Source organism: Phyllobates terribilis, unplaced genomic scaffold (genome assembly GCF_046119375.1).
Source record: "Phyllobates terribilis strain yellow unplaced genomic scaffold, ASM4611937v1 Scaffold_4__5_contigs__length_816908805, whole genome shotgun sequence".
NCBI classification, from domain to species: domain Eukaryota; kingdom Metazoa; phylum Chordata; class Amphibia; order Anura; family Dendrobatidae; genus Phyllobates; species Phyllobates terribilis.
In genome coordinates, this window is record NW_027362764.1 from 221696323 (window position 1) to 221710605 (window position 14283).

The 14283-nt window shown below is 41.2% G+C and overlaps 1 protein-coding gene across 5 annotated transcripts in view; it reads left to right on the forward strand.

Annotated features, from left to right (window-relative positions):
- ACP3 (acid phosphatase 3) overlaps positions 1-14283 on the forward strand; it is a 200264-nt gene that overhangs the window by 92855 nt on the left and 93126 nt on the right. The window contains exon 2 of one of the 5 annotated variants that reach the window (XM_073678091.1): positions 4746-5044. The exons of 3 other annotated variants lie outside the window; for them this stretch is intronic. In XM_073678091.1, coding sequence (XP_073534192.1) covers positions 4746-5044 — 299 coding nt within the window. The remainder of the gene's footprint in view (positions 1-4745; positions 5045-14283) is intronic. One more of the 5 variants, XM_073678092.1, reaches the window with a different exon arrangement.

A 14283-nucleotide genomic window follows, 5' to 3' on the forward strand; every position in this document is an offset into this window, starting at 1 on the left:
TATAGATGGACTAATAGAACAAGTCCCACACACTGCTAGAAGGCCAAATATTTTTTCAGAGCTAGATGCAGAAAAAAATTATATTCAGTTTGCAACCTGATGGAGGTCAGTATAGATGGACTAATAGAACAAGTCCCACACACTGCTAGAAGCCAAAATATTTTTTCAGAGCTAGATGCAGATAAAAATTATTTTTAATTTGCAACCTGATGGAGGTCAGTATAGATGGACTAATGGAGCAAGTCCCACACACTGCTAGAAGGCCAAATATTTTTTCAGAGCTAGATGCAGACAAAAAAATATTTTTAATTTGCAATCTGATGGAGGTCAGTATAGATGGACTAATAGAACAATTCCCACACACTGCTAGAAGCCCAAATATTTTTTCAGAGCTAGATGCAGACAAAAAATTATTTTGAATTTGCAACCTGATGGAGGTCAGTATAGATGGACTAATAGAACAAGTCCCACACACTGCTAGAAGCCCAAATATTTTTTCAGAGCTAGATGCAGAAAAAAAACGGTAAACCAGGGGAGGAGTCCTGAGGAGATAATTTGCATATTCCCACTGCATTTTGGGGTAAGTGAAGAGTCTCCGCAAGCTCAAAGAACACTGGATTTTGGCTGTTGGAGCTGAAAAGAGGAGATAATTTGCATATTCCCACTGCATTTTGGGTAAGTGAAGAGTCTCTGCAAGCTCAAAGAACACTGGATTTTGGCTGTTGGAGCTGAAAAGAGGACATCGGTAAACCAGGGGAGGAGTCCTGAGGAGATAATTTGCATATTCCCACTGCATTTTGGGTAAGTGAATAGTCTCCGCGAGCTCAAAGAACACTGGATTTTGGCTGTTGGAGCTGAAAAGAGGACATCGGTAAACCGGGCGCCTGGCGGCGCGCGCATTTTGAAGCTTTTTTTTTAAGCTTTTTTCACTGTTTTCAGAACATTAACAGTAAGAACATGGAAGAGTCCATGAGCCATTTGGTGAGCTGCATATCCTGCTACATGTTCACAGACTTGCCAGTGGAAAAGCCAAACTTCACATACCAGAAATGGAAGCTTGTGTCCCTGTTGGAGGAAAAGTTGCGAAATCTAGAAGAGAGGTTAACTACCTTGAAAATCATTAAGGAAGGTGAAGAGTTCTTAGACAGAGCAGAATTATCTCTTCATGATTCAGAAAGAGAAGAAATTCGAACTGCACCTGAGGAAACAGAGGAATGGAAGCATGTGACCAACAGAAGCAGGAGGATCGAGAGGCAGTCAGCACCCATACTGCTCAGGAACCAGTACCAGGCTCTCTGGCAGGAGAACCATGAAGAAATACAGCAAGATAAGACTTTGCCAGCAATGAATAACCTTGTGAGCCCTCAGAATCCTCCTGGATGGAGAAAGAAGAATGTTGTGAAGAAAAAACGGAGAGTAGTGGTCATGGGGGATTCCCTGTTAAGAGGAACAGAGGCCGCTATCTGCAGACCAGACATAACCTCAAGAGAAATGTGCTGTCTTCCAGGAGCAAAAATTAAAGATGTGTCTGACAGGATATCAAGACTCTTCAGACCTACAGATCACTACCCATTCCTGCTAATACATGTGGGGACAAATGACACCGCAAGAAAGGACCTGGAAACCATCTGCAGTGACTTTGAAGACTTAGGCAAGAAAGTGAAAGAATTGGGAGCGCAGGTGGTCTTCTCATCCATCCTCCCAGTGGATGGCCATGGAACAATGAGGTGGAATAAGATTCTACAGGTGAACAACTGGCTACGTCGATGGTGCCATCAACAAGGATTTGGATTTCTGGATCACGGAATGAATTACCTATACGATGGACTACTTGCTGGAGATGGGGTGCACCTTACGAAGACTGGAAAACATGTATTTGGAAGTCGCCTTGCTACACTCATCAGGAGAGCTTTAAACTAGAACAATGTGGAAAGGGAAGCAAAAGGCCAGAAAAAGATATACAGCTGACAAATACTATTGAGATCTCTGCTACTGGAAGTGGAAAGGAAGAACAAAGGCAAAACAATTTAAATAATAAAAATATGGGAGGAAAAGAAACCGATCACAAACTAAAATGTTTTTATACAAATGCACAAAGCATGGGCAACAAACAAGGAGAATTGGAACTACTAACGCAGGAAAAGAAATATGATGTCATTGGAATCACTGAAACTTGGTGGGACGATACACATGATTGGAATAAAAGGCTAAAAGGATACAACTTATTTGCAAGAAACAGACTTGATAAAAGAGGAGGAGGTGTCGCATTGTATGTTAGAAAAGCGTATATCTGCACAGAGATTGAAGCTTCAGAGACTGGGAGTTCTGTGGAAACTGTTTGGGTAAGAATACAAGGAGAGAACAACGGAAAGGACACCATTGTAGGCATTTACTACAGGCCACCTGGGCAAGCTGAAGATATGGATGAACTCTTTATGTATCAAATGACCAAGTTCTCAAAAAAATATGACGTAGTGGTCATGGGAGATTTCAACTATCCAGACATTTGTTGGGAATCTCTCTCAAGTAAAACTAACAGGTCAAGCAAATTCTTATCCTCTCTTGCTGACAACTTTATCTTCCAAAAGGTAGGGGAGAAAACAAGGGGATCTGCTACTTTGGATCTAATCCTTATAAACAGGTTGAGGAGGTAAAGGTGGCTGGGACCCTAGGAGGCAGCGATCATGCTATTATAGAATTTTGGATAACTAGAGGAGGAAGACATGTGAAGACTCAAACTTCAAGGTTAGATTTTAGAAAGGCAGATTTTAAGAGACTAAGAAAGAGAATAGGAGGGATCCAATGGCTGGATGTCCTTAAGGACAAAAATGTCCAGGAAGGATGGGAAATTTTTAAAAATGAGATTCTCAAAGCACAATCGTTAACAATCCCGAAAAGTAGGAAGAATGGGAAGCATTTAAGGAAACCAGGATGGATGAACACAGAACTTAAACACATGCTAAAAAGAAAGAAAGAAATGTTTATTAAATGGAAAGAGGGAGGCATATCTAAAGAAGATTATAATGCAGTCTGCAGATCCTGCAGGGCACGTATCAGGTTAGCTAAAGCTGACAATGAATTAAGGCTTGTGTGATGAACCTGTAGCCGCCATCTTGGTAATGATAAATCATATCCAGGGATGGCCACACTTCAGCAGCCCCCACCCTTGGGACCTTCTGTTAAAACGTCAACTAGATAGTTTCCCCCCATCCAGGCTCCTGTAAGATAAGAAGCCTACTTAACACTTGAATGCTAGGAGCTTCAAAGACTTCGAGAGGAAACACAGCCAGCAGGGGGGGGTGCTTCGTCTATCTGTACCTGACCATTTGTCCCATAGGACTAGTTTCTTTGTCTGTCACAAGCATGGAGGCATAAGATATAGAAACATGAATAGTACACGCATGTTGCGTGGGATGGGCCAATAAAAAAATATCACGGCGTCCCGGAGCCATTGCGCACACAAGCCTCCGCGGTAGACGTTTGTACGTGCTCTGGAAGCCAAGATATAGCGCGGAGCCATTCCTGAGGACCGTATGGTATCATAATTGATATCAAAAGGTCGGTTACGGCGGCCCGAATCCATGGGAACCCCTGGGGGTATCATGAGACCATCCCAGAAGAAGTTATTGGGTTCCATAGAATTTGGGCTTCTGATCGAAGTTAGACCTGAGGGTGGAGACTGAGCCAGCTGACCTCACCAGCAGTGGGCGGGACGGGGCAGGTAAGATAGCAGGACAGACAAGAGACAAGGCAGTCTTGACCCAAGAGTGGTGTGCTGAACATCTGAGCACCAGCTGAGGCCACCAAGGGGAGGAGCAGTTTGACCATGCGGTGGTAGGCCTCAGCCTGTAACAAAGAACCGTGCCTGCGATCGCAGAATCCTCTCCCTGCGTCACAAGAAAATCAAGAAACCGGTAACTGATATGCTGTGGTGATTCTGTGTGTTGTATTCCATTGTTGTATAGTTTAGCCTGACCTTATACCTGTGTATATTTAGTTGTATATCGTGTATCTAGTGTATTATTATAATCAATTACCTCAAGTAATTGTGGGCCTGCCTTTTATTCTGCATAACGAACGCACGTCCGTGTGAGCTCGGCTCAAGCCAAAAACGCTACCCAGGGTTGGTTCCTGACCCGATATAGGCCCATTCACGGACTGGGCGTATATCTAAAATAGGGACTGGTGGCAGCATACCAACTGGGGATTGGGGAAGGCTGGTAGTGACGGTCGGAGGTTCAGATATATATATTCCTGGCGCGGCCAAGGAAGATATATATACCACCCTCACTACAGAGGGCCCCGATACCCAGTAGGTTACAGGACAGTCTCTCTGGCGACCGCTTATCCTAGGTGCAGTTCCTTGACTGACCTGAGGCTAAGAGGGCGCTAGCGAGTTGTGCTGTGTAGTGACGTTACGGTTTAGTGACGTTGAAGGGGAACACTCTACCGTGTTCCCTGCGCTGGTTGCAGCTTCCTGGCACTACTTTCTCTAGGTGCAGTACCTTGACTGACCTGAGAGGTAAGGGGGCGCCAGAGAGCTGCACCCACCGGCCGGCTTTCATCACAGCTTGCAAGAGATGTCAAAAGCAATAAAAAAGGATTTTGGGGGTATGTCAAAAGTAAAAGAAAAGTCAAAGATGCTATAGGATTTTTACAAGATGAAAATGGAGAAATGGTAAGAGAGGATGTTGAGAAGGCCAAACTTTTTAATTCCTATTTTGCATCTGTTTTCTCTCAAAAAGAAAATGTAACATCAACTGATCTTCACTGTCCTTTTAAAGGAATAGAAGAATCCAAGTTATCTGTAAACAGAAAGATTGTGAGGGAATATTTAGCTAACATAAATGAGTTCAAGTCTCCAGGTCCAGATGAATTACACCCCAGAGTACTGAAGGAGATCGTAGAAGAAATTTTAGAACCACTCTCCATAATCTTTGAAAATTCTTGGAGAACAGGAGAAGTCCCAGAAGACTGGAGAAGAGCAAATGTTGTTCCTATCTTCAAAAAGGGGAAGAAGGTGGACCCAGGAAGCTATAGGCCGGTGAGTCTGACTTCTATACCAGGAAAGATCTTTGAACAAATTATTAAACAACATGTATGTAAGTACCTGGATAAGAATGAAGTGATTAACCAGAGTCAGCATGGGTTTGTAACTAACAAGTCATGTCAGACTAACTTAATTTCCTTCTATGACAGAATCACTGACTGGGTGGATCAGGGAAATGCTGTAGATATAGTATATCTTGACTTCAGCAAAGCATTTGACAAAGTATCTCACACCATCCTTATTGAAAAAATGACCAAGTATGCAATGGACCAGGCAACTGTTAGGTGGATTCATAACTGGCTTAGTGATCGGACTCAAAGGGTGGTTGTAAATGGCTTCACATCCAGCTGGATGAATGTCTCAAGTGGGGTACCACAGGGCTCCTTCCTGGGACCTGTATTGTTCAACATCTTTATCAATGATTTAGATGAAGGAATTGAGGGTAAACTGATTAAATTTGCTGATGACACAAGGCTAGGAGGGATAGCTAATACTAGAGAAGAGAGAGAGAGGATTCAAAAAGACCTAAATAAACTGGAGCAGTGGGCAGCAACCAACAGAATGGTTTTTAACAGGGAAAAATGCAAAGTACTGCATCTGGGCAATAAAAATGAAAAAAGCATATACAGAATGGGAGGAATAGAGCTAAGCAACAGTACATGTGAAAAAGACTTAGGTATACTAATAGATCATAGACTGAACATGAGTCAACAGTGTGATGCAGCAGCAAAAAAGGCAAATACAATTCTGGGATGTATTAACAGAAGCATACAGTCTAGATCACGTGAAGTCATTATCGGTCTTTACTCCTCTTTGGTCAGACCTCATCTGGAATACTGAGTACAGTTTTGGGCACCACATTTTAAAAAAGACATAGACAAACTGGAGCAAGTTCAGAGAAGAGCGACCAGAATGGTGACTGGTCTGCAAACCATGTCCTATGAGGAACGGTTGCAGGATTTGGGAATGTTTAGCTTGCAAAAAAGAAGACTGAGAGGAGACTTAATAGCTGTCTACAAATATGTCAAGGGCTGTCACATTGTAGAAGGATCATCTTTATTCTCATTTGCATAAGGAAAGACTAGAAGCAATGGGATGAAACTAAATGGGAGGAGACACAGATTAGATATTAGAAAAAACTTTTTGACAGTTAGGGTGATTAATGAGTGGAACAGGCTGCCACAAGAGGTGGTGAGTTCCCCTTCAATGGACGTCTTCAAACAGAGGCTGGACAGACATCTGTCTGAGATGATTTAGTGAATCCTGCGTTGAGCAGGGGGTTGGACCAGATGACCCAGGAGGTCCCTTCCAACTCTACCATTCTATTCTATGAAAAATTATATTCAATTTGCAACCTGATGGAGGTCAGTATAGATGGACTAATAGAATGATGCTATGCCCAAAAGATTTTACTTCACTAGGTGCAGTAAAAAAATTGGTATTCTATACACAGGTGGTATATCTTGCAACACAGAGAGGCTACTCCACTGACTAACACACTCTGCAATAGGCCAAAAAGGATTAGCTTTGCTAGATTCAGCCAAATGCTGTGAAAAAAACTTGCACAGCACTGGCACAGACCTGCCTGGCAAAAACTGATAGGAACGATGTAACTTAGTCCTGAAAAGGACTGCAATTACAATTAGTCTTTACTCCCACAACCTATCTATTTAAGAGCACAGACCTGCCTGATAAAAGTCGTAGGAAATGCTGTAACGTAGTCCTTAAAAGGACTGCAATCACAACTATTCCCTACTCCCAAGCTATGTGTAGATTTGTGCGAAAATTGGCTTGAAATTAACAAGGTATAGCACACACAGCAACAGCGGTGCCGTCTAACACGCAGCTGCAGCAGTGAGAAAATGGTGGCGACGGGGAAAATGGCTGGGTCTTATAGGGCAAGGACATGTGACATACACTGCCAATGACACATGCCCTTGCTTGTGTGAAAAAAAGCACTTCGCTCCGTGTGTGCGCTGCTGATAGGCTGACAGATTGCACCTCCCCACTGTAAATGCGGGAAAGAGAAAAAAAAATGGAGATCTTCATTATTCCTGCAGAGATCCATCCCCTGCCCCTCCCCCCGCCCCGCTGTACACTCAAACTGCGTATTAACATTAATTTTCATCATTACTGAGAAAAAATCCAGTTATGATTTTGGTGCACGAACAGTTATCGAACATAACCTCGAACAGCCGAATTTTTCTCAAATCGTTCGTGTTCGCCGAACGGCTCGAACACCGCCCAAAACAGCTCGAATTTGAGATTGGCGAACAGTTCGAGTCGAACAACGCTCATCTCTAGTCTCTGCAGAAGATGAGGAGGAGAGGGAGGCAGGTGTCCAGTTAACTTCTGTATACAAATCAATGGGCTGGAGAGAACTGACTGGGATGTTAAGAGTTAATTCCTCTCCTGTAATGTAGCTAACTACTGAGCACTCACCACCAGAAGGCCAAGCTCCATGGAAAACAGCTGTACACTATGAAAAATAAAAGCCCTCACAGAAGTAGAATTACAGCCAACAGCATGAAAATAAGCATGTTTGCAATTGACTTGCTTTCTCTGTCTAATTAATTCTTAGTGACAGAGCCAATTTTGACCTAGATGACCAAGCCCAATTTTTAAAACTTGAACAGCGTCAGTTTATGTGGTGGTAACTCTGGAATGTTTCAACATATTCCAGTGATTTTGAGAATGTTTTTTTCATAACACATTGTACTTTATGTTAGTGGTAAATTTAGGTTAATATGTTTTGCATTTATCTGTGAATTTTAGCGAATTTGTCAAACTTTCAATCTTTATGTCCTTAACCCCTTCACGACCTATGACGTATAGATACGTCATAGGTCGTGTCTCGGCATTTGATGTGGGCTCCGGTGCAATAAAATGCAATAACAGGCAATCAAAACATTGTATCTTCCCTAAAATAGTGTCAATAAAAACGTCATCTCAGCTCACTAAAAATAAGCCTTCACGCAGCACCATATCCCGAAAAATGGAAATGCTACAGGTCTCGGAAAATGGTGCCATTTTTTTTTCCTCTTACAAACTTTGGATTTAAATAAAAAAGAATCTATACATATTTGGTATCTGCGAACCTGTGATGATCTGTAGACTCACAATGGCATTTAGTGAACATAGTAAAAAAAAAAAAAAAAAAACAATCATGGAATAATACTCATTTTTTGTGCAATTTCACTTGAAATTTTTTTCCCGTTTTCTAGTACACTATGTGGAAAAATCAATGGTGTCGTTCAAAAAATACAACTCGTTACGCAAAAAATAAGCCCTCACACGGCCATATTGACAGAAAAATAAAAAAGCTATGGCTCTGGGAAGAAGGGGAGCAAAAAATGCAAAAGTTAGTTTATAAGTTTAGCAGCAATTATTCATTTTTTCAGGAAATTTATAAAACCTGTTTCTTTAGGGACCTATTCATATTTCAATGGAATTTGAGGGGCCTACATAATGCAAACTCCCCAAAAATTTTACCATTTTATAATCTGCACCCCTCAAATACTTCCAAACTGCTATTGGAAATTTGTTAAGCCTTCAGTTGCTACACAGGAATTAAAGCAAATGTTTCACTTTTACAAGTGATGGCATCAGAAAATGGACCCCATAGTTTGTTACCTACTTTCTTCTGAGCACGGTGATACCCCACATGTAGTCAAAAAGTTCTAACTATGGCAAACGGCAGGGCTTGGAAGGGAAGCAACACTATTTGAATTTTGGAACATAAATTTGGCTGAAATAGATTGCAGGCACAATGTCGAATTTGAAGGGCCATTAAAGTCCCTAAACAGCGGAAACCTCCACAACTGACCCCAATTTGAAAACTAAACACCTCAAGGATTTTATCCAGGGGTATATTGAGTATTTTGAATCCTCGGGCTCTAAACAGAATTTGATAACATTAGGAAGTCATAAAGAAAAATTAAATTTTTTAACAAAACTGTTGCTTTAGTCACAAATTTTTTTCTTTTGCAAGATGTAACACAATAAAAGTAGACCCCACAGTTTATTACTCACTTTCTTCTGAGCGTGGCGATACCCCACATGTATTGAAAAAGTTCTGTTTAGACAAACGGCAGGGCTCGGAAGGGAAGAAGAGACATTTGGCATTTGGAGTGTAAATTTGGATGGAATAGATTGTGAATGTCATGTCACATGCAGTGCCAAAACAGCAGAATCCCCCCCCCCCCCCCACAAGTGACTCCACTTTTGAAACTACACCCCACAAGGAATTCATCTATGGGTGTACTGAACATTTTTAACCTACAGGTGATTCACAAAACTTTATAACATTTAGATGTGAAAACAAAAAATACATTTTTTACACTAAAATACTGTTTTATCACCAAATTTTTCATTTACACGAGTGGTAAAAGCAGAAGATGGACCCCATAACTTGTTACGCAATTTCTTCCAAACACAGGGATTTCCCATATGTGGTAAAAACTAATGTTTAGGCACATGGCAAAATTTGGAAAGCAAAGAGCGCTATTTAATTTTTGGAACACAAATTTAGACACCATGTTGCATTTTCAGAAACCCAGAGGTGCCAAAAAAACAGAAACATCCACTAATTACCCCATTTTGGCAAACTAAACCCCATAAGGAATGCATCTATTGATATTGTGTGCATTTTTAACCTACAAACTACATCACAGTATTTTATAACTTTGGGCCATGAAAACAAAAAACATAGGGATTTTCAGCTAAAATGTTACTTTAGCCTCACATTTTTAATGCACACAAGGGGTAATAGGAGAAAATGAACAGAACAATTTGTTATGCAATTTTTACCAAATGTGGCAGTACCCCATATGTGGTTGTGCACTACTGTTTGAGCAGATGGGGGGGGATCAGATGGGAAGGAGCGCTACTTGGCTTTTAGAACCCAGATTCCGTTTGAATTGATTGTGGGCTGCATTAGCTGAGCCCTTGAGGTGCCAGATCAGCAGAAACACCCCCCAGGTGACCCCATATATTAAACTTCACTGCTTAAGGAATTCATCTTTGGGTGTAGTGAGTATGTTGAACTCACAGAATTTTACAACATTTGGATGTGGAAATATAAGATTTTAGTGGCAAAAGTGTATTTTTTATTAGCTACAGATTAGTTACAAAAGGGTTAATAGGTGAAACTAGACCAACAATTTATTGTGCATTTTTTCCCGAATCTGGAAATGCCTTATATGTCGTCAGAAACTACTGTTTGACCACACGCCAGGGCTGAGAAGGAAGGAGCGCTATTTGGCTTTTGGAGCATAGATTTTGCCAGAATAGTTTGCGGGTGACATTTGAAGAACCCCTGATGTGCAAAAATAGCAGAAAAGCCCCAAAAGTGATCCTCATTGTAAAAATTTCACCTCACAATGAATTAATCTACGGCTACAGTGACTATTTTGCAACATCCACGCCAGGGTTTTTTTCTCAAGAATTGCAAATCTACAATATAGTGCCTATACATTGTCCCCCCATATGGTGTAGTGCCACATGCATTGTGCTCAGCTGGTGCTTCTGGAGACATGCATCCCTTAAATTGTTAACTGCGCTCTTCCGACTGCAATAATGTCAAACATTTGGCCGCTTACCACAGTTTAGGCACAGTGGGACTCGAAAGGAGGGGGCATTTGGATTTGGGAGCACAGAATTAACTGGATTGTATTTGAGAGCATGGGAGCCGTCGATTTTCCTTAGTTTTTGCTTTACCAGCAACGTGGGGGCCCCTATATTTCCAGTGACAGAAGACCGACCTCAGTGGGGGCTGATTTTGTGCGGTATGAGTTAGTGTTTTTACTGGTAACATTTTGAGGTACATAACATTTTATGATCACTTTCTTGTGTTCTACATTGAGCACTTATAACGAGGTTTCTGTAATTATGTTACTGGAGACTTCTGAATCCTCACAGTGCGCACACCGCACAATATCAGGAATCTACGATATCTGCGGCTAGACTAGGCAGTGAATAGAGTGACTGTAGACTTTTTGCAAAAGATCAAACAATCCCTTTAACTTCATTTTTAAAGTGAACCTGTCATGTTGAACATGCTATCCTACTTGCAGGCAGCAACACAGGGCAGACTTGACAGCCTTCTTTCAATAATTATACATTCAAAGAGAATGGTCAATCAACTGGGCAAGGCAACCCATTAGACTCATAAATGACCGAATGAGCAATTAAATCTAGTTTTGCATGTCCATAAATCACGGATCATGCTCATATTGGAATACGTAGTACGAGTCCGTCACATCTCTTGATCTAAGCCTACAGACAGGTCAGATTTGCAGTCGGTGTTTCACGGGAGTGTGAAACCAGTCTAATACTGAATCTGTTCCCACAAAATTGTAAACTAATCTGCTGAAATGTTCAGGCACTATAACTTACTACCTGCAGATGGGACAACATGTTCAATGAGACAACTTCCCTCTAAATTTACAAAAGACATTCATAAAACATTGGACACATAATAAAGCTGTCACCAAATGTAGCAATCCCTTGTCTTATCTGTGTAATTACTACTTTAGCATCGTTTGAAAATATACGATACAAAAATATTTACCATATTGGGTTCTGCACAGTCTCGTGTGACGTCTCCACCCAAAAACATTACTTTCCATATTTTTTTCTTGCCTTACCTGTAAAGCCACTTTAAATTCTAATCAGTGTTGACACAACGATTATATAGGCACTTGTGTGGCAAGTTAACCCCTCTTCTCTTCATGGAAGCAAGCCAGACATTGTAAGAGTTCTGTGTGTACTAAAGTAAAGTAGCAGCTAACACATTTTGCAATAGTAGATGTCCTATTTGATAAGGAAACATCTATGAGGAAATGGAGACCAATTTTTGTAACTGCCATCATTCAGTCCGGTAATTAAAAAGTAATCAATGTTCAACAACAAAATTGTAAATTGAACAAAGTAGCTACAGTAATTCGTATAGATTTTATGCTGATATAAAATAAAAATGACAGGTAAAATTGAGAATTAGCTCTAGTTTTTATGGACAAGTGTCAATCGTTGAGAGTTGTAATGCAGTAAATGTATGGAAGCGGATACATTTTTTCATATTAGGTTGGCAATATCCGGGGAAGAGAAACACTTCAGTCTAGTACAAAAAATGTACAAAATGAACCATTGGTTAAATCTAAGAAGATTTTACTCCGTCCGCTACACATCAAACTAGGACTAATGGAAAACTTTGTAAAGTGCATGCGACAAGAAAGTGAAGGTTTCAAGTATTTCACATTCAAATTTCCTCAATTAAGTCATGCAAAGTTGAAAGAGGGTATCTTTGTGGGCTCACAGTTTAGGGAGCTTTACAAGGACACTCAGATCCATGACTTACTTCAGGCTATCAAGAAGGCAGCAAGGAATCATTTTAACCCCTTCACCACCTTGCAATTTTCCATTTTTGCGCTTTTGTTTTTTCCTCCCCTTCTTCCCAGAGCTGTAACGATTTCATTTTTCTGTCAATATCGCCTTATGAGGGCTTGTTTTTTGCGGGACGAGTTGTACTTTTGAATGACACCACTGATTTTACCATATAGTGTATTAGAAAACAGGAGAAAAATTCAAAGCATGGTGGGTTTTTTATTTACAGTGTTCACTAAATGCTAAAACTGACCTGCCATTATGATTGCCCAGGTCAGTATGAGTATGCAGATACCAAACATGTGTAAGTTCTTTTTTATTTAAGTGGTGAAAAAAAATCCGAATTTGTAAGAAAAAAAAAATTGCTTTTGTCGCCATTTTCCAAGAGCTGTAGCGTCTCCATTTTTTGGGCTCTGGGGCTCGTTGATGACTTATTTTTGAGCCTTGAGCTGACATTTCTATTGGTACCATTTTGGGTAGATATGATGTTTTGATAACCTTTTACATTTTATTTCAATGTTGTGGTGTCCAAAAAAAGTAATAATGGAGGTTCGATTTTTTTTTCTCGTTACACTGTTTACTGATCGGATTAATTTACTTTATACTTTGATAGATTGGACATTTCTGAGCACAGCAATACCAAATATGTGTCTTTTTTATTGTTTTATTTTGACTGAGGCAAGACGAGTTGATTTGAATTAGGTTTTTTAAATTTTTTTAATATTTTCAAAAGCATTTTCTTTTTACTGTCTTCCATAGTCCCCTTAGGAGACTTGAAGCTGTGATCTATCTATGTGATCTATATATGATTTATGCTACACATAGCTAAAGCCCTGCTATGGGTAGCACAGGCGAACAGATGTTTACCTGTGCTACACATAGCAGGGCTTTAGCTATGTGTAGCATAAATCATGATCTCCTATGCCACTGGCCAGCGTTCATAGGAGATTTACAATGACAGGCACGGGAGTCTTCTGCAGATCCCCAGCTGTCATAATAACCCATTGGCGCCCCACGATCACATGACAAGTATGCCAATGGGCGGTTCTTGTGACGTGCATGTCAAATACCGCTGTCAGAGATGGCAGCGACATTTAACTTGTTAACAGCCTTGGGTGGATCGCGGATCCACCCGTGGCTGTTGGAGGCACATGACAGCTGACCAGATTAGCTGTCATGTGCAGGGAAAGGTGCAGGCTCATCACCGGAGCACGCATCAATGGCAGGGTGTCATTGGTGTATCAGGTTTGACAGACAGTCGTTCTGGATCCATCTGTAGAAGGTCACTGCGCTTGGTCTTGCAGACACCTTCTTGATCCTTTCATGATCCTTCCCTCGCTAGGACCCAGCAGTGATCTCTGCCTTCTGCTGCTAATTAGCATACCCTTGCTTGATCTTTAAATGCCCTCAGTGTTTCCAGAGAGTCGCCGGTGATAGAGTAAATTACTCTGTTCAGGTCTATTGTGCTAGCAGTCGGCTAGATTCGTCTTAGAGTTCCTTTGAAGATGGTTGTCATGATCTCTCTGGTGTCTTCTCAAAGCTAAGTGTTTCCCCTTGTCTGTTTCCCTTGTTTGTCTTTAGTTGGGGCTGACTAGTGCTCACCCCTCCCCTTCCCTACATAGGGCCCAGTTCTAGGAACAGCCAGGGTTTAGGTATCATGCTCGGCGATAGGTGAAGAACCTATCTAGGGATGATAGGTCAGTCAGGGTGTTGTTAAATCTACCTAGGGGTCTCCACACTCCCTTTCCCTAGTTTCTGGGCTTCCCTCCTTTTCCCCTCGTCGTTCGCTGGGTTCTTCCCATACCTAGCATGACACAGGGACACAATCTTGGACATACCTACACGTCCAA